Genomic DNA, 27,073 nt, shown 5'->3' on the forward strand with positions numbered 1-27,073 from the left:
TGCAGCCAAAGCCTCAAAGGTCATTCATTTGCGCAACATTCCAAACGAATCTGGTGAATCGGACGTAGTTGCATTGGGCATACCATTTGGGCGTGTGACAAATGTCCTGGTGCTAAAGGGCAAGAATCAAGCATTTATTGAAATGGCCGACGAAATATCCGCCACATCGATGGTCTCCTGTTATACAGTGAATCCGCCCCAGATGCGTGGGCGCATGGTCTACGTGCAGTTCTCCAATCATCGCGAGCTCAAGACGGACCAGAGTCACAATGTAAGTCTTACACTAAACATACATATATAGCCTTTGTATATAATTGATACGAAACTATTTAAGCCAGTAGAACCTATAAGCAGCTAAAGCTGTGGGCCTTAAGTGTTATTAATGTGGCAATTAAGTTTGGGTCAGACGCAAACAACGATTTATATGCAAATGTTGCTGTCTCGTTATTATGTGGGTCGCTCCTCTGATTAATTACAATCTCTAAGGCAACTTAATTCCACACACACACATACACGCACATGCGTTGGCCATTCATAAATGCTAAGGGATATTTCTCAGTGATGGTCCAAACCAATTTCTAATTTTAATTTCGTAAGCCACAAAGTCAGTGGCAAAGTTTAAAAAGCTTTCAAATAAATACACAAACGCGCACACAAATACCGAAACCAACTATAAATACAGTTGCAAATACAGATAGACATTCACTATATATCTATGCATATATATATATATATTTGTATATATATTTATGCATATCTTTGCCTTAGACACATGCTTGACAAACGCAGAGAAATACATAGTTTTTGGGATTTTGTGGCCAAATCGCACACACATACACACACACACACGTAGACGAGCGCATACATAGACAAACCGACTATACACAAATGAAAACCACAAGGTTCTAGCCACATAAATACCTACGCATACAAACGAACGACAGCTGCTTAGCACAAAGTCAAAAGCATATTTTGATTACTTAAATGAAAGCAGCAACAGCAGCAACAACAACAACAACAGCAGCAACAAAGTGCGCAATATGGTTGTTGCTGTTGTTGTTTCTGCCAGCTGAAAACCCAAAACGACATTGTCACCTTGTGTGTGCGTGTGTGTGTGTGTGTGTGGGCAGCACCTGCCTCTCAGCTCTGGTTTACCGTGCTAGCCTTGTAACCCAAAATGACCCCAAGCAAAACTACTTAAAAAGAGATCGTCAGTCATGTGCTGCAACAACGACAACAACGACAACGGCAACAACGGCAACAATAACAAAAAAGGTTAAGAGGCTGCAGCAACTGAGCAGCAACAACAATGCGAGAAGGCGTGCCTATGAATAAGGTGACATCAACGGCAACAACAACAGCAACAACAGCAAACACAGAAATAACGTCAGACCAAACAATACAGTTACATTTCACTGATTACCTTTTGGCTGTGCGGCAGTGTATGTGTGTGTGTGTGTGTATGTTTGTTTGTGTGTTTGTGCGTGGGTGTGGCCAGATTTCTCTTGTTAACTACTAATCCTGGTAAAAGGCCTTGTTGCTGCTGCTTCTACTTTTGCTGTGGCTGTGGCTGCTGCTGCTCCTCCTGCTGCTGCTGCTGCTTCTGCTGCTACTCTTTCGCCCCACCCCAATGACAACGCAGACGAGTGGAAAAGTCAACGCCGCTGTCATTGCTTTTGGTCTAGTGGAAAATCTCTTAAAACGTACGAGTGTGTGTTGTATATATGTGTATGCGTGTGTGTGTGTGTGTGTCTGTGTATGAGCTTAATATTGTGTATAGCGCTGTGTTTGGCTGACATTGTTGCTGCTGCTGTTCTTGTTGTTGCTGCCACTGTCGCCTGCCCAACATATTTATACAATTTCTCATTTCATTCACTTTCTTTTTATACCTTGAATTCCTTGAAAATGGCATTTTAGGGCATATTGGGTTCGTGCTAGACTATGTAAATAATGCAAATGCAATAGATAAATTTGATGTTAGCCATCGCGGCTAAAACAATTATACAAATTCATTTTTTAATTATTTTCAAATTAATTATTAATTCAAATTAATTTTAAAATCAATATATTTTCCCATTATATATCAATTAATATTTGTCCTCACCATCTACCTAAAATTAATCATTCTGTTCATATTTGAAATTTCTCCAATTTACCAGATGAAATATAGCATCTCTTCCTGCTCTCTCTCTTCGAGATCTGTCTACTAGGTTTACCAGATGAGATAAAGGCTCTTCTCTTGATCTAGATATGTATATGTAAACCATATTACTCTCTTTTAAGGATCGAAAGTGCATTTTCTATTCGAGAACTGCCCATTAGATTTTTCTTACTTGCTTTTCTTTCCTTTATTAGTATTATTATTTTGTTGTATGTTTTTTCTGTGCCCTTCTGCCCATTGTCAACATGTAATGTTGTGTATGTTTGTGTTTGTGTGTGTGCGTGTGTTGTCTTGTTTTGTCTAGTTGTGCAACTGCTGTTTGGCCTCACATTTTAACAAGTGTCTTCATTGGCCTTTGTATGGAATTGTGTGCGTCTCCTGCTTGGTCTTAGCAATGCTAAAGCTCTTCAGCATCCTCGCTGACAGTCCTGAGTATTGCTTTCATCTCTCATCTTTCTGATGCGCCGCTGCAACGTGCAAAGCTGCAGATAAGATGCGTCGCAACAGTTGCAACAGCTGCTCGCAGAGCTGAATATGAATATTAGTCAAGAGATTCATTTAAGCCAAATAGTATGTGTTTATTTAAAGCCTCTCATATTGGCAAGCTCTGTGCGACCCCAAAAGTTTCCAATTGATCCTAATGTGTGCATATGCAGTCGTATTGAGTTACGTTTGAAGTGAACGTGAATGCCCTGCGCAGCATGGGAAAGAGTTTTTTGCCAGACCAATTGGCCATATGAATCGTCAAATAAGTGTGCTTTAAAAAGTTCCTTTAAGAGTTTTCGGCTAGGCGGGCGAAAGGCCAGAGGCAGACTGAAATCCATTGCATACCTTAAGGGATTTAACCCTGCACGCACCTGAAAGCAAAGCTGCGACGACAACAGCAACATAAGCAGCAACAGCAGCAGCAGCAGCAGAAGTAGCAAATCAGCAATACAGGATTTTCAAATCATCTGTGCTCACACACACACAACACACGTACAGATTTCAACGCCTGAGTGATTGCGTCGTATAGAGAAGCAGAACAAAAACTGAGAGAAAGGGAGAAGAAAAAAAAAGGGAATAGAAATAAAACAAAAGTAAGGAGAATGAGCGTACGAAAACCGAGATGGCAGCATCAGAAATGAAAAACCCTCTAGCCTCTAGCCCCCGGCCCGGCGCTCCACTGACATTTATGTTGGCAATTTGGCAGTTGGCAGTCAGGCGGCGTGGCTCGGCTCTGCTCTGCTCTGTTGTGCTGTGTCGAGGAGTTGTGCTCGCATCGCCGAGATGTGTAACAGGATTCTAATATGTCATGTCGGTTGGGACGTCCTTTCACCTATGCCGCTTAGCTCCCCAGTGCTCAGCAACTGCTACTATTTCCACCTCCAGCCAGGCAGCCAGTCAGGCAGCCAGCCAGCCAGGCGGAGGCACTTCAGGCAACAGTTGTTGTGACTATTTTCGTTGCTATTTACGTTGATGTCTTCTTATGCTTGAGCATCTTAGAGGCGGCTGCTCCTCCATCTCTCACTCCCACTCCCACTCCCGCTCCGCCTTCGCCACATGCTACGCACGTCACTCGCTTCAGCGACCAGAGCACGGAGCTTGGGACTGGGACCAGGCACTCGGTGTGGGTCAGGAAAACCTTAGCTAGAATGCTGATTTTGCGGCTGCTGCTTGGAAATGAAGATAAATGCACTGGAAGTTCACGCGGCTACAGCCAGAACACGAGCTGGCCGCAAATCCACAGAACTCCAGGGTCCCCAAGCGGTCCCTTGCCACGCCCCCCAGCTCAGCCTCTTATATTGCTTAGTGGTTCGGCGCAAATTTGACATGTGATTGTTTTGTCTCTGTCTGTGGCTGCGCATCTGCCGATGCTGGCTCTATCAGTGTATGTGTGTGTGTGTCTGTGTTTGTGTGCGTGTGTGAATGTTTGTAATTTTGATAAATTATTTTTTTAGCCGATCCCCCAACAAGCGGAAAAGGGTTGCCATCCACTTGGGACCAGGCTGCGGGTGTGAGACTAAATTTCAAACAAAGCGAAATTGATTGAAATTTAATTTCAAAACAAAAGTAAAATCCCACGAATACAGCCCAACGATGCGACTCTTCCGTCTCCAGTGTAACATTTGCAATCGCGCCCAAAAGTCAGCAAAATGCAAACAAATGAAAGCGCAATCGCACCCACACACACACATACACACACATAGAGAAAGGGGCAACAGTGCCTTTGGGCCATCCGCACAAGGTACGCCGAAAGGTTGCCTATAATTTCAGGAATCTATATAATTGGGCGACAGAAAACAACAACAGCTCAAGCAAACGGCAAACTGCAATCACAGCAGAGAGAACACATCACACATACACATGCACGCATACGCAACAGTTACAGTTCAATCGAAGCGTTTGCATTACACCTGTCGTCGCTTGCAGTGCGTCGCTCGCGATTTCCAACGCACCGATTACAGGCTGTGACGCCTATGAGATAAAGCTGCAAATATGTATGACTATCTGAACGTGTGTGTGTGTGTGTGCTGGTTTGCTTGCATGTGTGCGTGCGGTTGGACGTCAGTCGGGGCTGGCCGTTGTTGCAGCAGGTGTTGAGTTTCCACTGTGATAAGGTTACCTTGTGATTAAATTAAATTGCCGTCCACAGCAAAACTCTGTTATATGTATGTAAAAATGCCTGCAATGGGCGAAATAACGAAATTGATAAATTCCAAGTATATTCTAAAAAATAAATAAAAATGTAATTGGAAAAAAATACTATAACAGAAAAAGTTCTAAGAAAGATATATAAATAATAATAATAATAATTAGGAAAAAAAAAATAAAAAAAATATTCGAGGTTAAACATACGCAAAAATTATAATATAAAATGTTAAAAGATATTTCTGAAAAGATATTTAAATCTGAGTTGCGAAAATTTTAATATAAAAGCACAAAAATTATTTCTGAACAATATTTAATAAAATTAAAAAAAAAAAAATTAATAATAAAATAGAATTTAAAAAACACGCACATTTAAATATTAAAGCAAAACAAATATGTATATTTGAGAGATATTTATAATATTTTTGAAAACTTCCATGGACGAACAAATATTCCCAGGAAATGATTTTTTTACACTTTTAAAGCTTTAAGCAATAAAAATGTTATTTTAAAGTATGTTTAAAGCTTAATAAAAGTACACACATCCTAAAAGCTTTTTAAATAAATACCCTAGGCTATAGCAAATATTTCACCACAATTCAATGTGATTTCCACTGAACTCATAAGTCACTAAAATAATAATAATATTGGTTTTTGTAATTGTTGGCAACACAGTTTGTAATTTACTTAGCTGAGGAGCATTTCGACAAAGATTTTGTTAAAGATAAGTTCTTAATGCTGGTGCAAACTTTTTGCCAATAAAGATAAGTTCTTAATGCTGGTGCAAACTTTTTGCCAATAAAGTGCACAGACTGTCAATTAATAGAATAAGTATCAGGTGGAAAAATCACGTCAGCATTAGTACCAAACACATAATGAGATTAATGTGGACAACAGTTGACGTCTTGTTTCTATGTGCTGTGGGCTAAGAAGAGCGTGTGGCGTAGTTGACGCAGTTTGGGTGTTAAGGCGACAGCAACTAATACAAATGTCAGGCGATTAAGCCACAAAAGGATCAGGCTGATTAACAAAAGCTTAAACATGTTGCAGCGCCCCTCTCTCTCTCTCTCTCTCTTTCTCTCTCTCTGGAAAACTAGGAATATTAGGCTACAGCGTCTACTCATTCGATTTGTCGTTAATAATATGAGCCGTGCTCGGATGGCTCACTGTTTATTTAATTTGTTGCTGCCTCCTGACAGCCGCCGTTTCATGCTTGACGACAGCTAGAGGCTTTCTATTTGCCGAATCCTGCCTATGGAGTGAGCCATAGGCGTATGGGTGGGGGCTTGTTTTCTGGGATTCATATAAGGCATTTTACCATGGCAGGCTATTTGTTCAACTCTCAATGCTGAGGCGTGTGCAGTTAAAGGATTTCGCTGCCGCAAATAACTTCACGCGTATATTTGTGTATCTCTCTCTGTGTGTGTGTGTGTGTATGTGTAAGTAAGCGGCTCTACTGGCACGTTGTTTATTTTTCTATGAGTTGCTTTTGTTTTTCTTTGCCACTGCCTCTGCCCGTGTTGTGCCGTGCCGCTGTCGTTTTCTCATTTTATTCCACATTTACTTTAGCTAGCTAGCATCGTCTGTCGAAAGCAAAAGTGAGCTAATCTTATTGTTTTCACAAGAGCGCCGCGAACGCACCGCTTCTACAATAGCTTGTTGATCCTTTGTGAGTTATGCGGCAGTGGCAGTGGCAGTGTGGCAGCGGCAGTGGCAGCGGCAGCGGCAGTGCTCTGTTATTCTGTTACAGTGTTTGCTTACACTCCAGTCGTTTACCAATTTGATTGGTGACGCTCTGGCGTGCTGAAAATGGATTTAAATTACATTGTTTCACACACTCGTCAGCTGGAGTACGTGAGCAAATTTGCGAGCATCAAGGATAAAAGGAGCAACAGCACCAGAGCCGCACAGAAATATCAAAATCAACAATAACAACTGACAACGTACTTTACATGTGTCTTGTTTGCACTGACTTTTCGGCAACAATATTATCATTTTATTGATTAGTTCTCCCCTGCTGCTATTGCCTGAAAGTATGCAACGGTTTGTTTACATTCGTCTGCACGATGTTTCCCTTTTCGGTTTGCGTATTTGTGTTTGCTTAGTTTTAGGCTAGGGATAACGTGGGATTTACTCGGCTGCTCATCTTAGCATATTTTTGTATGCCAAGTTTTTTGTTTTTCGGCCGTAGACCATATTTGTGCTGGCCATAAATAAGACGTACACAGAGTTTGCTGTGGTTACGACTTTAGCAGCACTCAACTAACCACGAGTTTTATTTTTGCTGCTTCTTTTTTGTGTTTGTTTGTTTTTTGTTTTTTTGTGCTGTGGTTAAGTGAAGACTCTGACAGAGCTCAGCTCTGTGAGGCCAGTGGCCACAAAAAGTATGCGAGCTGCTCAAGAAGCGGGACTGGCAAGAAGTTCACCAAAGTATGTAGGGATACATAATCCGCAGCTTAGCTTTAAAACTTGACTGTACAAGTTCATAACTTGTGCTGGGCTAGTGCTCGCCCGCCCTCCCCTCGGCCTTGCCCAAAAAGTGTAAGCAGCTATTTGGCAGCCGCCCAAAGTGGCTGCCCACCGCCGCTCATTGCTGCATGCATGCGGGCGCAGAATGAGTAGCTGCAACTGGCAGTCTCACTCACTTGGCTGGGGCCACTTAGGCAGCCAGCAACTTGCTTAGGTCTGAGCCACTCTGCCACGGCGTGACCAGTTTCTGGAGTGCATGTTGCCCGAGCCCCGCACACCTCAAGTGTGCCCCAAAAAGAGAAGAGAAAAAGGTGGAAAAAAGTGGGGAAAAACATTGGTGACACAGTGCAGCAGAGTTGCTGCAGGTTTGCATTGCACGCATCTATTAAACAATAATATTTATGCAGAGCTTCAAGCGAAAGTGCGAATAAAATATAGAGACATTCAATTTTTTTATTTTAGCAGTTCTTTGCCAGAGTTTATTGTTTGCCATCGACTTATTTCTTATGCAAAGACCAGAAGCCGACAGCTGTCACAGGTGGCCCGTCCAGCGGGGGCCACAACTGGCAGACAGCGCGTTTATACTGTGTCGCTTTATTTTATTTTATTTTATTTATTTTTTACTTAATATTGCAAAAGTTTGCTTAAAAGCTTTTAGCAGCCTTCTTTTCTGCCAGTGTCTCTCGTTTCATTTTTATTTTTATTTTATTTTTGGCAAAGTTTTCGCGTCGATTCTCTGGAGAATTGACAATCGCTTCGACTTTGCATTACATATTTTGTCTGTCTAATATTTAAGATAGCACAGGTCCAGCGGGAACTGTCAAATTTTAACATTTCATATGCGGCACACACACAGAGTGAAACAAAGAGAGAGAGAGAGAGAGAGAGAGAGAGTTGTATTTTCATAGACAATGGATCGATAATTGAGCTTATCAGCAGATTTGATATTTTTGCTTATCAAAGCAGTTTAGTTTATCTGACTTATCATATTAAATTATTACAATGTGCTGAGTAGGCCCACTCGCCGTGAGCGTGTGAGTGCTACTATACCGTATACGGCAACTAATCAATGCCGCAAGCCGCCCACAGACCAAACAACAACGTGAATGAACAGAACTGAAATAATGGACAATGCACAATTGACTCATTAAGCGACTAAACCGCGACAAGGGAAAGCCAACAATCGCGCACGCATACACATACACCCACACAGACACACGCCCACACACATGCACATATGTGTACGCACAGACAAAATGTTTAATGATGTTGGCCAGTTGGCTGCCTTTGTGGCCAGAATACTAGAGCAGTAGAGGCATGTGTCAAGTGACTTGGCCTGTTATTAGGTGGCCATAATTGTAGTAGAATGTTTGGACGCAATTATCAGTGCAGTCAATTTGCAATTGCCCACTTGACATTCAGTTAACATGTGCAAAGTTTAAGTACATCCCCACACAAGCACACTCGCACAATAGAGACTGAGAGAGAGAGAGGGAGGGAGGAGGCTAGAGAGAGTGAGACAAGCAATGTTTGCTCTACAATTACATTACAATTTTTACACAATCAACGTCATCGTCATCGTCTCATCGTAATAATAATCAGCCAAAGTGAAGTATCAAATTACAGTCATAGACTACGAGCCGAACTGAATGGCAATTGTAACGGCCGCAGCATCATCCACTTTTCCTTCCGCCACTCCACTCCACTCCACTTCACGCACATTCCGTTACACATACGCCGCGTGTATAGGCTGCCTGCCTTGCCTTGTCTGACTGTGGCAGAGACCTCACACAGCTCAATTCTAATCAATTTTTATTATTTTTATAAACCTAGGCAGAAGTCAGCGCCCAAGGCTCTGAGTCCCTCCCTTTCTCTCTCTCTCTGGTTGAGCTCCCTGCCGTTGGCTTTGTTTCGTCTACGAGAATTTATCTAGCAAGAGGTAGCAAAAACAAATGGCTCGCCTGGGGGGAAATTGTTGCTTCACGTGTGTCTAGAACTTTGATGCTGTTGCTGACAAACACAAAAAACGCGTTAGGACTCGCTGAGGGAGAGGGAGAGTGAGATATAGAGGGGGGGAGGGGGTCAGTGGGCAGGGTGCTGGGTGCTGGCTGCGATGTGGCTGGCTGCTAAGGACGGTCGAATGTGTTTACGTTATGATTTTCGAAATCAAAATTCAGCACGAATACGAATAAATATACTTCCGAATGTCATTAAATTGTTTTCCGATAGAACGTGTATATTTCACGCAAGAACTTTTGCCGCGCAGCATGGGACTGACAGCGCTCTAACGGCCTGGCATCCTCCTTAAGTCTTGACGTCCTCAGCATCCTACCGAGCTCTATCATTCTCTCTCCCTCTCTCTCTCTCTCTTTGTGCACTCTGATTTCCTTTTATTATTACGGTACTTGATATTATTGATTTTGATTGAGATTTATGTTGCTGGGCCGGGCTGCTTCTTCCTGTTTCCATTACATATACTATACAACCTGTGGTTGTTGTTGTTGTTGCCTCTGTTGCTGCTGCTTCTGCTGCTTCTGCTGCTATAAATATTTAGCATATTTTCGTCTAGTTGCCTGAAAGATATGCAAAAATTGTTGTTGTTGGGTTGGGTGGCAAGTTTTTTGATTAATGCACAAAGTTTTGCCATGTGCATCGTTTAACCAATAAAAAGTTTGGCAGACACGATTTTTGCCGTCAATTGACTTAACAATTCTTATCCTCTCCTTTCGGTTGCTTTCACTCTTTGCAGCAGAACTCGTCGGCGGTGCAGAGTGACTATCGCATTCAATCGCCCGCCGGTGGCTCGCCGTTGCCGCTGTGCGCCGCTGCCAATGCGACCAGCAACAATGCCAACAACTCGGCCGAGAACAACTGCAGCACTGTGGCCATCTTGCAGAACAACACGAGCGCTGTGAATGCCTCGGCGGGCAGCAACAATACCAATGCTGCCGGCGGACCCAATACGGTGCTGCGCGTCATTGTCGAAACTCTGATGTACCCCGTTTCGTTGGACATATTGCATCAGATATTCCAGCGCTTTGGCAAGGTCCTGAAGATCGTCACCTTCACCAAGAACAATTCATTCCAGGTGAGTGGAGTTTCCAAGCAATTGGTGAATTCGAAAAATGAGAATATGTTTAATCAAATTTATTTATCCTTCAGGCTCTCATCCAGTATCCGGATGCCCACTCTGCACAGCAGGCCAAGTCAATATTGGATGGCCAGAACATCTACAACGGCTGCTGCACCTTGCGCATTGACAACAGCAAATTGACCGCCTTGAATGTCAAGTACAACAATGACAAGTCACGCGACTTTACGAATCCGGCGCTGCCACCGGGCGAGCCGGGTGTCGATCTCATGCCCACAGCCGGCGGCTTAATGAATACCAATGATCTGCTATTGATTGCCGCCCGTCAGCGGCCCTCATTAACAGGTGATAAAATAGGTAACACAAACAGAACAATTTCCTTCTATTATTGTTTTATTTTTCGTGTCCGTAACGCCTGCTTACATAATTACACACACATACAAACACACACACAGATACACACACACACACACACACACACACACACACTCACACATATAGCAAATGCTTTGATTTTCGACTTTTTGCCTTTGACACTCGCTATCGATTCGTCTAGTATTAAGTAGCATGCAACAGCGCAACACGTTCAAAAACCTAAAATACTATATATATGTATCTCTTTCTCTCTTCTCGCTCGCTCTCCACCTCTCTCTCTCGCTGTCGCTGTCGCTGTCGCTGTCGCTCTCGCTCTGTGTCACGCTTCCCTCCTGGCTTCTCTAGTCAACGGCCTGGGCGCACCCGGCGTGCTGCCGCCTTTCGCCTTGGGCCTGGGCACTCCACTCAGCGGCGGCTACAGCAACGCCCTGCCCAACCTGGCGGCCTTCTCGCTGGCCAACAGCGGCGCCCTACAGACCGCCGCTCCAGCTATGCGCGGCTACTCGAATGTGCTGCTCGTATCGAATTTAAATGAAGAGGTAAGTGAAACCAAATTGAATATAACCAATATATACCTATAAAATATCTGTCAATTATTGATTTAAAAAAATAAATAAAATTGTATATAAATTTAAAATATATATATACATGCCTATGTACGCTTCTCATACTTTCTATTTGCTCACGAATAATATATTTAATGCAATAGTTATCGTACATAGCCTGTAATTAGTTTGCATTTCGTCTACAAATATTTTCACAAAATCCGCATACTATTTATATTGAAATATTTTTATTTATTTTTGGTTTCACACACAGTTATTTGAGTTTTATTTCGCGAATACCTTCGCATAATTAATTTCATAATTAATTGACTAAAAGTGAAATACAAAATTGAATGCAAATTGATTCTGTAACTCTTACACATTATTGCTATTAGTTTTCCCAATATTTATTAATTATGATTTATATAATTTGTAAAACATCTCTACAACCAAAACTTTCGCTAACTGACAACAAACTTCTATTTTCTCTTTTTCTCTGTAGATGGTCACGCCTGATGCTCTATTTACCCTCTTTGGTACGTCTGCACAAAACTAAAACAAAAATCAATTACAGTATACATTATTTATATAAATTTTAGATATACTTTAGCTATATATTATACAATATATTATTAAGTAATCAGTATATGTATATGTATGTGGCTCAGCTAGGCAAAGTGCAAGGCAAATTCTACAAATGCATCCAATCTTTCGTTCAGCTTCTCTCTGCTCTACTCTACACTCACACTCTGACCCCTTCATCTCCTGCCTTGCCCCCTAGCTGCCTGGCTGTGCCACTGCCAACTTCTTCTTAGCCACAAATGTAATTCTTGACCACTTTATTAGTAGAACACAATTGTTTATTCATTGAATTTAGACCCCGTAGGAAAGTTGAAAATAGCTGACAGCTAGACACACATTGTAATAGCTGCTGCAGCTGTTCCGGGCCCTAACTGCTATCCCTGGGCGTGAATCGCTGGCGTACTTCCGTTTTAAATTCACGCCATCTACGTGCAATCAGGAAAAGTGCTATGAATTATTTATGCACACACAGTGAAAAGTCACAGAATTGCGTGGGTGAACAACAACTAAAATGGCAAAACAATGCCGACAATATTAAAAACAATTGCTTTCAATATTAAATGAAACACTACTAAACTAGCTAAGAGCAAACTAAGTTAAGTTGTCAGTGAAGCAAGCTTGAATATCAAGCTGATTCCATTTAAGAATCGCATTGCATCTATAATCCTGAGGAGATCAGTCACAGTCAGATCATATAGAAATGGCTTTGTATTTTATTACAATACAAGCTGTTAGCAAAATAAAGACCCAAGTGTGCATAAAAACCATAACCAGAGCTGCAAGCACTTGCAATAGCAGCAGCGGAAAAGCGCACTAAATAACAACTCACAAATGCTGTTGCTGCAATTCCTTTCCATATATATATATATATAATATATATATTTATCGTATTGCAAGCACACTTCAAATGGCTTTCTAATAGCTTTTTGCCTCGAGCATGCAGCAAATCCATCAGCTTGAAATTGAAATAGTCTAAATCGTTATCTGTAGATGGTGGACGACTGTACAACAGCAACAATAACTATCTAGAGATGGAAGAGAGAGAGAGAGACAGGTGGGGCAGGTGGAGAAGGAAAGACAGCAACAGTTGCATATGCAGAGGCTGCCTGCTGGCAGTTATCCTGTCATAAGTTGTGCTTACAAATTGTAAAACAATGAAAATGAAAATATATGCACTTGCATAAATCTACACTAACCATACACACACCCACACACGCACACGCACACAGACGAGAGCATAAAAAAACCACACACACATACACACACACACATTCAGTGGCAAACGGGCAACAAGTGAAACCGCACTCAGGCACACACTTGAACAGCATCCTGTTGCTCCTTGGCTGTCGTTGTCGTTGTCTGCGACATGCTCGTGTGCATGTAAAATTACATGAATTAAGTGCGCTCCGCTCCGTGCATCACCAGCCAACGCCTGCTGTACCCATGTCGCGTGACCACCCGCCCGACCGTCCGCCAACCCACCCGATCCACCCGAGCCACGGCAACAGTTGCCCATTGTTATACAAGTAAGCGGCTCGCTCTCAGCTCTACAGATATACAGATATATATGTATATGTATGTATGTATGTGTGTATATAGAGGACACATGATTTAACTTTGCGCTCATCCTGCAGCACACACACACATACACTCTCACACACATACGGGTCCGCACAACAAAAGATTGAGTGCGGAAGTGCATAGCTATAAAAATGTCCATTTATTTAGTTATCATTGCGCCTGTTGTTGTTGTTGTTGTTGTTGTTGCTGCCATTGTGTGCGTGTGTGTGCTGTCTTGCTCACTCGCTCGCCCTGTCATACTATATGCATATGTGTGTGCATTTTATACTCGCACACACACACACATGCTCAGCTTTTTGCTGGCTTTACAATTGAAATAAAATTTACTTGTGACTTTTCGTAGTTCGTTGTTTTGGATAGTTGAGTGGTTTGGTGGTTGGGTGGCGGGGCGAGGGACGCTGTGGTGGCTTTTTAGCTACGTTATTGTCTTCTTACTGCCTTTTTGTCGTCTGGCGTATGCGGCATGTCTGTTTGCTAAATGAATTTAACTAACTTTGTAAAGTTAATGGGGTTTGCTGTTTGAATTGCAGCTTCAACTTCCCCTAGCCAGAAACCTTTTTGTTTTTCTACCCATATGTGTGTGTTTGTGTGTGTGTGTGCGTTGCTTAACTATTTTATAGCATTTAGTTTTGACTTTTCACATGCGCTGCATCTAACATGCCCGAAGACAACAGACCTCGACTCGTGTGTCCTTTTATCTGTTTGCTTTATTTAATTACCAAAATACTTCGATTGTTGCCACAGCCTGCAGCGCAGTGTTGTTGGCCACAGTGTTGTTGTTGCCAAGTGTGGCGCATAATTGCAGCATAATGGATTTGTTGCCACACAACACAAAATGGCGCTGCTGCCCTCTGCCAGGATGTCCTCTGCCAGGCTGCCCTCTGCCAGGCTGTATCGCATTTTTGTGCTGCAACAGCATAAAACGCACAAAACTTGGCAACCACAATAAACACACACACACACACACTCATACACTTGCATACATGCACAGATATATGCAGAACAATGTTAAGTCTGTTGTCGCCTTTGTCTCTGGTGTCACAAAACGGTTTGTTTTTGCGGCTTGTTTACCCACAGAGACATGTGTGCTGTCTCTCTATCTCTTTCTCTCTCTCTCTCTCCCACTCTGTGTTGAGTCTGTGTCCTTTGTTTGCATGCAAATGCATTTAATTTGAGTTTAAATACCCAAATATAAACTTTTGACAAACACACGCAACCACAGTGCAAAAGGGCCACAGACAGCGTGGGGCGGAGCCAACTGTCTGAATGCGGCTTAAACTGATTGTCTTCAAATACTCACACACACACACACACAGTCGGAGGGATTTGTGTGGTATTTATGTACAAATTGCATTGTATTCACTCTGTCAGCGATTCGGACTTATCGCTGATAAAGTAAACAAAAATTTGCCAAACGAATTAATTGCTTAAAAATGATTATTGCTTTTGTTGTGTGTCGTTCGTTGGCTGTTGCCTGGCCGTTATTGTTAGAGCCAGAGTAATGCAGTACGGCCGCATAACCGCACGGAGCGTACAACTAAGGGCAGCTTAAAGCCACTGAGCCACACTAAATCCTATCAGCAGCTCGTTAGCCACAGTTAAGACTAACTGCAACCAGCAACTGCCAGCAGTTGGCTTTCTCCTGCCACTTGCCAGTTGGCAGTTGGCAGTTGGCAGCTGACTGCAGTGTGCTAATAAAGCTTCGATTGCTGATTTAACGCCAGCCGGACGACGATGGCCAGGCAGCGAACAAAGTCGAGCAGAGTGAAACGTAGGAGCCGTAGTAGAAAATTGTTAGATGTACGAGTATCATACGCCCCGTTGCACACAGCAGAAGCGAGAAATGTCGATAAGCTGAACGAACGCTCTGAAGCGTCTTAGTCCCTTGCCGACCCACCTGCTGGAGGGGGGGATGAGCTGGAAATGGCGTGCCAATAGATTTAGATAAACTCAGCAAGCGACATGACGGCTGTGCGGTCAGGCAGTCTAAGCGGCCAATCAACTAAATGGCAGCGCTAAAATTTTATGTAATAACTTTTGAATTTCCAAGTAGCTTGAGCGTGGAAAGCGTGGCACACGAAGCTTCGCTGGCCAGGAGTGACACTCGAAGCAAATTATACGGCAAACAAACAGGCGATTGGCCCCTCACACACACACACACACACTTGCACACACGTGAATGTGTGTAGAGCGCGCGCCATTTGTTATGTTAATGGCAGCCAGGTGTGCCAGCTGCTAAGCCACAATTTTCACACATGACGCGAACACCGAAGTCTGACGGCCAGGCTAAGGTAGCAATTTTTGCAATTCAATCGTGGGTCCCGTGTAGTATGTCACAGGCGTTGCTGTTATTTTCGCTGCCACTGCTCCTGCTGCTCCTGCTGCTCCTTTTCTCTGCTAAGCTGTTTGCATATCAAATAATAAAAGTGGCATACGCAAGGCTTGCAACGCCCCACGCAAATAGCGCACTTCAAACGCTTACGTTTACGTGTGTGTAGATTGATCCAAGTCAATCGGGAAGCGGGCCAAAGAAGAGGAAGGCCCATTTTTAACAGCTCAACCCTTTCGAATGCAGACATTTTATTAGTTTTGACAGCGCTTTGTTGTGTTTGTCCAGCCCCAACAGAGTCAATTGAGCCGGGGCGACCCGGCAGCAACCGGCTGTTGCCCTGCTCAATGTTACGATGTCTATGACACGCTCCTTAGACACTTGACACATGCTGCTTTCCATATGCCACATGCCACATGCCACATGCCACATGCCGCATGCCGCATGCCGCATGCCAGTTGGGCTGTCAGACATTTCTAATCGAAGCCCATTTCGGGCAGTGAAACTGTTGCCTATTTTTTGGGCCATTTACAGCTTTTGACCCTCATTTTGCATACACACAATAAAAACTTAATCAGTCTGCAAATCGTTTAGCATAACAGATTGAGTTGCGAATGTGTGTGTGCATGTATATGTATTGATAATCGGCTTATGTAATTGCAATGGCGTGCTAAAAATTTATATCACTGCCGAAAATATTGTTGAAACGTGTTTAATTGAATTTTTATGAGCTCGCTGCGAACCGTGTGCGTGATTTTTGTTGGGCGCACAAATAATTTCATAAAATTTTATGTGCCACACTTAGCAGAGCAGTCAGACCCGCAGGTGTGTGTGTGTGTGTGTGTGTGGGGGGGGGGTGCCGTGACCGGAAAAAGGGCCAAATCATGTGCAAATCATTTCAATGAAAAGTTTTTCATAATTTAACAGTTTCGTTTTACCAAAATGTTGAACAACAGCTCAACAGAGAGCATTCGAAGTACTAAAACTACAATGGCTTCAAAACTGTGCGCCACTAATGTTCGATTATTGCACAAATTTCATTGGCGAATTGCGGTCGAAAAGCGGGAGTTTATGAAAACTCCAGTTGAATTTCACTTAGCCTGATCACTGAAGTTTTCAGCAGGCAAGTAAAAATTTGCATTAAACGACGGACAACTGCTATATTTTTTCATCAAAAATATACGCTGAAGCGTACGACTAATGGGCCGCCGGGGAATCCGCCGGAGCGCCGGAGAAAGTATGCAAACATATTCAAAGTTAGCCGCATGGCTGTACAAATATAGCTAAATCTTTTTGCGATAATAAATTATTATAAAGTCTGACTGGCGAGCTGGCTGACTAGCCGGAGGCGGTCTGCCCTCAGCCACTTTGCATGGCAACCGGCTGACAGAGCCGCAGTGGCTCACACGCCCCGTCGGAATCAGACTGCTGCTGGATGCTCCTGCTGGCTGACTGGCTGGCTGGCTGGCTGACTGGCTGGCTGACTGCCTGGCTGGCGGCCAGAGCCAGAGACTGGCGTTCAATATGCTCCATAGCCGATGCCTGGCAGCGCAGATATACGTCCGAGTAAGTTGGCTCGCTTGGCTTGGTTTATTGCTGCAATTGTTGCTACGCCAAGCCAATTTGAAGCAAACGAAATTTTTCGGTGTTTGGCATAAGTCAAGTTTGAGTTCACAGTTCTTTCTGGTTAGCTTGCGCTCTGTGCAGTCTGTGCAGCCAGCCAGTCGAGCAGCCAGTCGACTGTATAAAATGGATTTACTGCCAACTGTTGAACTATGTTCCCGCACTATTTACTACCTGCATTTCTATTGCTACTTTTGTAACTTGTTAGGGCTCCTCCCTCCCTGCCTCGCAGTGCCCGGTTTTACTGCCACTGGTCTTCGAATGTGTTTTTTCCTTCACTCTGTTCTAGGCGAGTGACGTTTTCGGGGGGAGTGCGGGGGTGTGGAGTTAGTTGAAAATTTACTTTTCGCATTATTCGATTTGTTGTCTTGGGCAACCGAGGGCGCCTGCACTTTACATTGTTTGCATTGGGTGTGGCTGGCAGCATCCGTACGGGGGGAGAGGGCAGGGGGAGAGGCAGTACGGTGCTGCGACCTTTTAGCTACGAGCTGCGATCCAGCAACAACTATTTTTTATGCTTGATGGCAATTTGCGCCCTGCTGCAAATTTGCCGCTGATTGGCTACACACGGACTGCTGGTCAAGAGAGTTGCATAGGGTAATTGTGTGTGTGTGTGTGTGTGTGCTCACCTCCGCCCCTGACAGCTGTCAAAGCAGAGTCCAACGGCTGGACTGCCGGACTGGAAGCAAATCGCTGGCAAATACTTTTGTTCAGCACTTAAAGCACCTTAAAGTTTCACTGGCTCAAGATGCTGCCGAAGCGAATGCATATTGCATATTTGGCGGAGTCTTGCCTTGCCGCGTAAGTAAAGCCATAAAATTCAATTCAATAACGCGGCCAGGTCCCCAGCTCCCCAGCGTCACACTTACACCTTGTCTGACAGCTGTAAAATCAGCCGCGTGTCGCAGCCTTAAAATGTATGCGGAGTCGAGCTCTGTGGAGCCAGCTTGTAGCCCGAGCTGAGGCTGGGGCTGAGGCTGAGGCTGAGGCTGAGTGTGGAGCTGCAGCCTGAAGGCTGGTCTGGGCGAAGCCATTGCCTGGAGTCGCTCGTAAAAAATAGCTGAGAAAACTTATTGAGCTAGTTATGAGTTTCGTACATGATACTAACGGCTTCGTTCCGGCAATAATACGAAGCAGCCTCTGGCTCTGGCACAGCATCAAGCGGCACCTGCTAGACGACAGCTAGGGGTGGCGGGGAGCAGCTGAGAAAACCATCTTGGTGCACGTTATGGCTTTTTGGTGGTGTATAAAACTTTCGTTCTTTGACGGGAGGCAGCAACATTTGCGCGTTGCATAAAACGCTCCGCTCTTTCTTGGCTGTCCGAATTTTCCTGGCCCGCCATTCGCATTGAGCGGCGCTTAAGTCGTCTCTTATGGCCGCGCTCTACTTTGTAGATTGCATCGTAGGAGCTGGCTCCAGTATTTATTAGTGCCTAAAGCACAGAGACTCAAAATTTTTGGATATATTCATTAGACCCAGAGCAGCAGCAGCAGCAACAGCAGCAGAAACTGTGGCAGCTGTGGCAGCTACAATGTGTGTTCCTAGGACAGTAAATAGTGGATTTTTGTATTAGTGTTAACGCTCTTTGCCACGTACTCTTAACGCCATTGCAATAAACTGAAAACCATATTAATAATGCCAACCATTTCGCAATTCACAGGTGTATACGGCGATGTGCAACGTGTAAAGATATTGTACAACAAAAAGGACTCGGCACTCATACAAATGGCAGAGCCGCAGCAAGCTTATTTGGGTAAGTCAAACATTCCGGAACAGACACGCCCTCACACGCCCCACACGCCCCACACGCCCTACGATCCGCCCCAAAAGTAATGAAAAATCTGCGCTCCTTTTCGGCGGTGAAAGGTGCATCAGCTGCCAAAGGGAAGAATAAAACCATGACAGCTTGCCATAACTGGGAGTGCCTGGCGGGAGTATGCCCTGTAATGTAGAATCGCAAATAAAAAGAGAATATATCGGGTTGCTATATATATAGGAAGTTAGACAAATATGTAATCAAAAAATATATACACATTATGCGCTTTGAGCAGCCACAAATAGCTTTTGTCATGTGACACACAGTTACAGGGTATACAAACAAAAAATAAATGAAATGCGAGCAAAGGCAGCGGCAGAGGCAGCGGCAGCGGCAGCGGCAACTGCAATTTGCAGCTTGTTTAAAATGAAAAATTCCAACATTAAATTCCAAACATTGCATATCTTTGGCAGCCATTGTTGGCCAATGTTGTTGCTGCTGTTGTGCAGCTGCAATTGCAGCAAACAAAATGTATTAATAATAAAAATTGTTAAAGCGAAAGAGATGGGCAAAATGTACAGATATGCACAGTTGAGTAGAGTAAAACAAGAGCAATGCGAGCAGAGCAGAGCAGGGCAGAGAAAAGCCGAGCCGAGCCTTGCCGTGCCAGGCCGAGCGATTCGTTTCGCTGCTGCCTGTGCGCATAAATGAAATTTTATAAGCGCTTTATTACCAGCGCCTGTCCAACACCTGGTCCTTCCTGTTGCTTCGCAGTCCAAGCTGTCGCAGCTCTCTCACTTTATCTCTCTCTCCTTCTCTGTCTATATATATTTATATATCTCCCTCGCACTCTCACTCTCTCTGGCCATGGCAGCGTCCAACAAAGGACTGTCCCATGCTGCTCGTTTTTAGCTCTTGCTCAGCGGGATATGCCAATCATTTTATTGCATTTATTTGTGTGCACTTTGCCATTGTCAGGCTGCCGCCGCAGTCCCCCTCTCAGCTGCCTTCCCTTTGGCTGTTTGTGTGCGCATTAAACGAAATGAAAATCGCCGCGCATTGCGAGGCGTTAAGAGCACCCAACCGACGTGCCAAATTCCACTTTATTACGAAAAAAAAAACACAAACACAAAAAACAAAAGACAAAAAAAGAAACAGGAAAAACAAGCAACGCGCTGACAGCGACACCTTTTCAATTTCAATTTGGTTTCATTCCATTTAATACTTCGACAAGCAATGGCCCTCGTCCGCCCCCGCACGGCAGAAAGCCACGGCTCCAGCCAAACAACTCAAAGGCAGTCAAAGCTCTGTTGTCCCCGCTAGGCGCTTTATTGAAAATTGAAGATGACCCAAACGCGACCAACAGCAGCGGCGGCCTTCAAGCATTGCGCATACGCGACGTTGTACCTGTATTCCTTATGGCTGCGCTCATTAGCCGACGATCGCGTATGCAGCGCATTAAGCCGCTTCGAGGCATGCAACATGCAGCACATAAATATGCAATAATTACACAAGCTGCTGACGCTTAAATGCTTAACAAATAATTGTCCACAATATTCCACACATGTTTGTCACATATTGCATACATATTTATGCTATATTTATGTATATATTTGCATAGCTGCAGTCATTGCCATCGATTAAGTTTAAATTAATTAAATTTGCAATATGAATGCAGTCGCTTAAACATTGCAGCGGAAATTGTCAGCAAATTGCCCGAGCGAAAGCTGCTCGCCCCATTCGCGAATGTACACTGGAAAAAAATTAGTGCCAACAGCGACTTTTATGCTCACAGGCATTATAGAATTTTTTTTATAGATTATTCGTGTTTTTTTTTTTTTTTCATTTAATTATTTAATTACATAATTATCCTTTGTTAACCATGAATTAGTATCACGCAGTCGTTTACACTTTGCTTCCCTTCATTGATTTCTATTGAAATATTGCAAAATTCAACTGTAAAGAATGTCAACCAGCAACAACAACAGCAACCATTCGCCATTAGCTTTGATGCACCGTTAAAATATGCTTTGTGCTGCACGCAATTAATTTGATCAGTTATTATTATTTTTATTTCGCTGCTGCATATTTCAGCTCAAAGGCATTCCAATGTTGAGCGATTAAAAGCTTAAGTAATGCGAAACTTGGCGCATTGCCTTTGCCTTTGTCTTTGCCTTTTCTGGGTGTTTTTAGTTCCGATTTAAATATCTGGTATTTGTCATTAATGAACGCAAACCTTTGGCATATGCAATCGACTACTTAATTTGAGCAGTTTTGCGAGTGCAAGGCCAGCCACCATGTCGTATGCGTATTGTTAATTGTATTTGTCAATGAGTTGACAACACAGGTCGACCGCAGTATGCGGTGCAGTTGATGAAGCTATTGTAGATATACAAACAAAATGCCTCGCCTTATTTGTGGCAACAAAACCAATGCTATTCGACAAGCAAATTATTGTACAGCTAAAGCACACACACACACACATACAGACGTGCACACACGCACAATCATACACAAAGCCTTGCTGCTGGCATGTGGAAATATTAATGGCGTTGCGTCAACACACAGACTACTAATGTGCCGCGAGGGCTGCCAAATGGCAAACACTTCCGGCTGAGTTCGGCTGCCACCAGCCTTGCTGCTGCCCTCCGTCCCTCCGTCCGTCCATTCTGTCGTCCGTTTGTCCGTTTGTCCGTTCGTCTCTTCGTTCGTTCGTTCGTTTGTTCAGGTGAAGTCGCGTAAGTATGTTGGTTATTTGGGTGCCTGCCGACCTGGTTGGTCGCTCGGTGAGTGCGCACTTATGCACTCATAAAATATTAACAAATTCATTCGTTACTTTGCCCAAAACTCTCGCAACTCTGGCAGAACAAAGACGATTACCGACTCAGGGGCCAGCCAGCGCCAGCCCAGGTAGCAGATGTCCTGCTCCAGCTCCTGCTCCTGCTCCTGCTCCTGCCCACACCATTCATATAAAAGTGTCTCGCTAAAGGAAGACCGTACGGTGTACAAAATACGGCTACAATTGCACACTCAGCATACGAATTACAGCGTAAAAGCGAAAAAGCACTTTTTTTTAGTGTAAATGAAGTCAAGAGAACGATGCGACTACTGCGAGCCAGCCAGTCAAGACAGCTAGACATCGGACAGATGCCGAAGCAGACCAAGGCCAACTAGAAGTGTGAGTCCGATTCCGAGAGACCTAACTCGGACCAAACAAAGTGCGACAGCAATCAAGAGGCAAAGCCAAAGCACAAATAGACAAAAACACAAAACACACACACAATGAAAAAACAATAAGCACTGTAGTCTGTAGTCCACTCCAAGGTGTGACTGTATCTGTGTGTGTGTGTATTATAATGGCCCTTTCGGCCAGGCGCTGGCGACGCTGTCGACATTGTGCAAATGGCTGCCAGCCGGACGCGCGCCATTTGTTGGCTGCCGTGCCGGGATTAAGTTTGTGCCCAACTTATAACAAACTATAGACACAACTCTCATATAAATTGATAGGCACACGCACAGCTGCCGCTCCACACTGCTCAGTGCAGTATGGCTCCCCAGTCTGGCCTCCGCTCTCGCTGTTATTGCTGTTATCTGGGGAATTTTGCGTAAATAAATTTTTGCTATACAAATTACTACAAAATAATTTGCATGAGCAAACGCCAGCAGCAGCAGCAGCAGCATACGCATAAAAGTATTTACGATAAATGCAAACAAATATTTCAGCAGCACAGGCAGACAGAGAGCGACAGACAGAGAGGCAGTCACATGTGCCTCTGCCGGAATGCGTATACGCCATGTGTCAGTGGGCAAAGTTTAGCGTTAAGTGATTCAGTGTCCAGGGTGCGCCAAATTAATTATGCAAGAAAGTTTCTGTTGATGAACTGACTCGAGATGAAGTGCGCACCAGCTGTCAATATAATGTGGTCACATATTTGCAGGCCGACAGTTGCTTTTTTTAGCTCAATTAATATCACCTGAGCAGCCAGAGTCGAGAGCGCATCAGTTGCCTGTCCATGTCTCAGGCTGAACTGGACATAATCTTGGTATATTATATTCATTATATACTCCATTTGTTGTTCGCCGAAGTGACTTAACCCATTTTGACACACTCACAAATCCTGACAGACACTTCTACAAGTCATTTTTGGGCTTTCGGGCAAAGTTGACTAACTCGACTTTCTTTTTTTTTTTTTTTTTTTTTATGCTGTGGTATTTCTACGGTGCTCAGCTGTGCGTGCACTTGTTACAATTTTTTGTTCTTTGTGGCCAGCAAGTTAATAATGATTTGTTGTCGCTGCTGTTGTTGTTGTTCCTGCTGCTGCTGTTGCTGCTGTTGCTATTACTGTTGGTGTTGCTGCCACTGGTCAGGCTGGTAATTAAAACTTTAAGATACTTTTTGAGTTGGGGCCCAGGCCCAAAGCCACGAAAGCCACTGCCTCAGCATGCGCAGCTGCAGCCCATTTCAAAGGCGCTGAGATGATAGGCAAAGTTGGTCCCAACATTTTGGGCTAGCAGAGCTGGGATCTGCCTCTGCCTCTCTCGAGTCGGCTCCACATTAATCTTTATTACAAGTGTTTGTCACACATACATATATATAAATATGAATATATATTTATTATATATAGAGAGAGTAGAGTCGCATGTGGAAAAATGAAAGAAGCGTTTGTCACTGCTGCCGCTGCTCTGGCTCGTCGTCATTTCGCTGTCCCCTGGCAGGCAGCCTTTTATTTTACAATTTATTATATTTTCAAGCCTTATTTTTTGTACAATCATTTAATCCATTAGGCAAACAATAAACGGCTGAGTAAGCATATTATTTAACAATCAAACATAAGCAACCCGGCGCGATGTCATCCGCTTTCCATGTAACCAAAGCACAACCCCGCCCCCTCCTTTCCCCACCCACATGGCTCGTGACACAACTGCGCAAAATGATAAAATGTTCTATATAATTTATTAAAATAATGTAAAAAGGGACCAGTGCTTGCTTGGGGCTGGCCATGTCCTAGTGGTCCCAGCATGACTTGACAGCAAATTGAATAAAAATCTAATCGAAATTGAAATCGTAATCGTAATCGCAATCGCAATCGCAATTGAAAACGAATATGAAACCGGAAGCAAATGTGTTTACTCCGTTCCGGCGGCGTGTTTTGTTGCAGTCGTCTATTTGCAAGTGAGCCGCAGGTGTTATGACTATTGAGGCCATGGGAAACAAATGACATGGATGGAAACTTCGGCTCCCGGTCGAGGTTCGAGGGCAACAGATAAACTACAAAAAAAAAAAATAGATAAAAAACGATACCGAAACAAGCGCAAACTTTTGTGGGCAATGCATTTTATGGCGAGTCATTTGCTAGTAAATCACCAAAGGCAGACGACATTGATAAAGTTGCAGTTACATTTTAGTATGTAAATATTTGCCAGTACTTATTGCTGTGTCTCAGTCCCGAAAGGCGTGGGTGGAATGCTAGGATATGGAGTGGGGAATCCAACTTTACTTTTACAGCTTGTAGAACAGCATTTATATATCTGTATTTGTCGAGCACACACACACACACACACACACATACATATATATAAATTGCATCTGTACACATTTGGCAACACATGTTGTGTATGTACAGGAGGAACGTGAACAAATATTCTCTATCCCCCACACAAGCTGAACGGAGCTGCTGCTCCCTCGGCACAACTTTCGCCACTAAATTCATGCATTGCCATTCGTTTTAACGTTTTAACATTGTGTTTCATATGTGTTGTTTTTGTTGTTGTGCTTTGCAGCCATGTCTCACCTTGATAAATTACGTTTATGGGGCAAGCCGATACGTGTCATGGCCAGCAAACATCAGGCCGTGCAACTGCCCAAGGAGGGACAGCCGGACGCGGGGCTCACGCGTGACTACTCACAGAATCCATTGCACCGTTTCAAGAAGCCGGGCAGCAAGAACTATCAGAACATCTACCCGCCATCGGCGACACTGCATTTAAGTAACATTCCGTAAGTATCCTTTGTATAGCATCGCAACTAACGCCTGAAGCCATCCAGCGTCCTGCGCAGCGCAACGCACAGCTGGAGTTGGTTTTTTCATCAGCCACGCTACGCGGGCAATTACAATTACCGCTATGAGCGGCAGCACCAACCAACTCGAAGCCCCCCAAACCCGTCGCTCATTCACAGCCCCAGCCCCCCACTGCCAGAGTCGCATTCAGAGTCGCAGCCATTGTGAGAGGCGAACGCCCCGCGACGCTTTGTCTGCCAAATATGACAAAGCGCCCCGCCAGGTTTTTGTGTGTGCTCCACAAGAGGGGGGCAAACGAGGCGGAGAGACGACTACCGTTTGAATTTATATGCTTATGGCCATGCCTGTAGCTTTGCCTCTGCCGCTGCCTCTGCCTCTGGCTGGGGTTGTGTTTATGCCCGCTGTTTGGGCAGATGGGCGTGGGGTGGCAGGAGTGTTTATGCGATATCTATAGACGCACAGCATGAGAATTTAAATCGATAGGTGTTAATTTAGCGAACGAACGTTCTTTCTCTTGCATATTACAGCTCATCCTGCACCGAGGATGACATCAAAGAAGCCTTCACCTCCAACAATTTTGAAGTTAAAGCATTCAAATTTTTCCCGTAAGTTAATATTAATGATTTTCAAAATTGCGAAAATTCGTATCTAATTGGATGCCTATCCATTTACAGCAAGGACCGCAAAATGGCGCTGCTGCAACTGTCGTCGGTGGAGGAAGCCGTCCTGGCGCTGATCAAAATGCACAATCATCAGCTGTCCGAGTCGAACCATTTGCGCGTGAGCTTCTCCAAGTCGAACATCTAGAATCCGACCCGCGGTCAGGTTCACTGAACTTGACTAAGTGCCAACAGCAGCATTGCACTACGGCATCAGTTCTATTGGCAGCAGCAACAGATACAATCTATTATTCGTAGTACAAGCGGCATGCAAGGCAATCGCCACCACAGCCACTTCAACTGAGAAGCGAGCCCAACCAATCCACAATACAAACCACCCAGCCCATCAAACACAGCAGCAACAATCGATGCAAAAGAGCTATAGCTACTTATATACAAACAAAATCTAATATCTAAATACTGTTCTCATTATATAAAAAAAAAAGCAAACAACTAAAAACTAAAAACACAATATGCATAGCACTAATTACTGAAATTCAAAAACTAAATAAACAAAACTTTACAATGAATGCGTGTACTATATACATATATATATATAGATATTGTATATGCATCATGATGAATACAATTTCGAAATTCACGCGTAAACGAATCAGAACATTCAACAAAATACCACAACAGAGAATGGGGAAATACACACAAAAACAAAACAAAAAGAGCCCACTAAACAATCAGCGACGTCGTATAATCATAAGCTTAAAGTTAAATCTTAACTGTAGTCCATAAGTAAGTTGCATTGCATAGAAAGAGGAGGAGAAACAAAGCGAACTTAGAATTAACTTAATTGCACTGTACTGTGTTTTCGTTTTAAGTAACGGCAGAGAGTCAAATCATGCAAACCAACAAAGGGAAACTAAAATAAAAAATTAAAAAAAAAAAAAAAATCAAGAAAAACAAGAAAACAAAATTTATGTTAAAAAATGAAGTAAGCGAAAACAAAACAAACATTGTTTTATTATGTATGAGTATTTACTGTTATTATTATATTTTAAGTGAAGCAAAAACTTTCATTGATAACTGGTAACCCTGATTTTTTACACTGAAATTGCATGAGCGCATTTTAGCAGTTTTTAGACGATTATCATTTTGTAAGCGGTAGGTACGAATCGAATAAAGTAAAATGTTAATTATAGAGCAAGAGAAACAAACAATATCCCATCAGTCTTTAAGTGTAATTGAAATGTATTTAATTCTAATTGAATAAAGAGCATCTACCGCATATAAATTGA

General features: G+C 43.5%; 1 protein-coding gene across 8 annotated transcripts in view; it reads left to right on the plus strand.

The window, feature by feature from the left end:
* The window catches only part of LOC6573893 (polypyrimidine tract-binding protein 1), a 94,943-nt gene extending 67,870 nt beyond the window's left edge, over nucleotides 1-27,073 (plus strand). For 4 of the 8 annotated variants that reach the window (XM_044007493.1, XM_044007495.1, XM_044007497.1 and 1 more), the window contains 9 exons: nucleotides 6-271; nucleotides 10,011-10,349; nucleotides 10,424-10,709; nucleotides 11,073-11,266; nucleotides 11,775-11,808; nucleotides 19,049-19,141; nucleotides 24,926-25,142; nucleotides 25,692-25,769; nucleotides 25,839-27,073. In XM_044007493.1, the coding sequence (XP_043863428.1) occupies nucleotides 6-271; nucleotides 10,011-10,349; nucleotides 10,424-10,709; nucleotides 11,073-11,266; nucleotides 11,775-11,808; nucleotides 19,049-19,141; nucleotides 24,926-25,142; nucleotides 25,692-25,769; nucleotides 25,839-25,971 (1,640 nt within the window). In that variant the 3' untranslated portion in view covers nucleotides 25,972-27,073. The remainder of the gene's footprint in view (nucleotides 1-5; nucleotides 272-10,010; nucleotides 10,350-10,423; nucleotides 10,710-11,072; nucleotides 11,267-11,774; nucleotides 11,809-19,048; nucleotides 19,142-24,925; nucleotides 25,143-25,691; nucleotides 25,770-25,838) is intronic. The other 4 variants (XM_044007494.1, XM_044007498.1, XM_044007496.1 and 1 more) reach the window with 3 other exon arrangements.

The sequence above is a fragment of the Drosophila mojavensis genome, unplaced genomic scaffold (assembly GCF_018153725.1).
Source record: "Drosophila mojavensis isolate 15081-1352.22 unplaced genomic scaffold, ASM1815372v1 contig_16, whole genome shotgun sequence".
NCBI lineage: Eukaryota > Metazoa > Arthropoda > Insecta > Diptera > Drosophilidae > Drosophila > Drosophila mojavensis.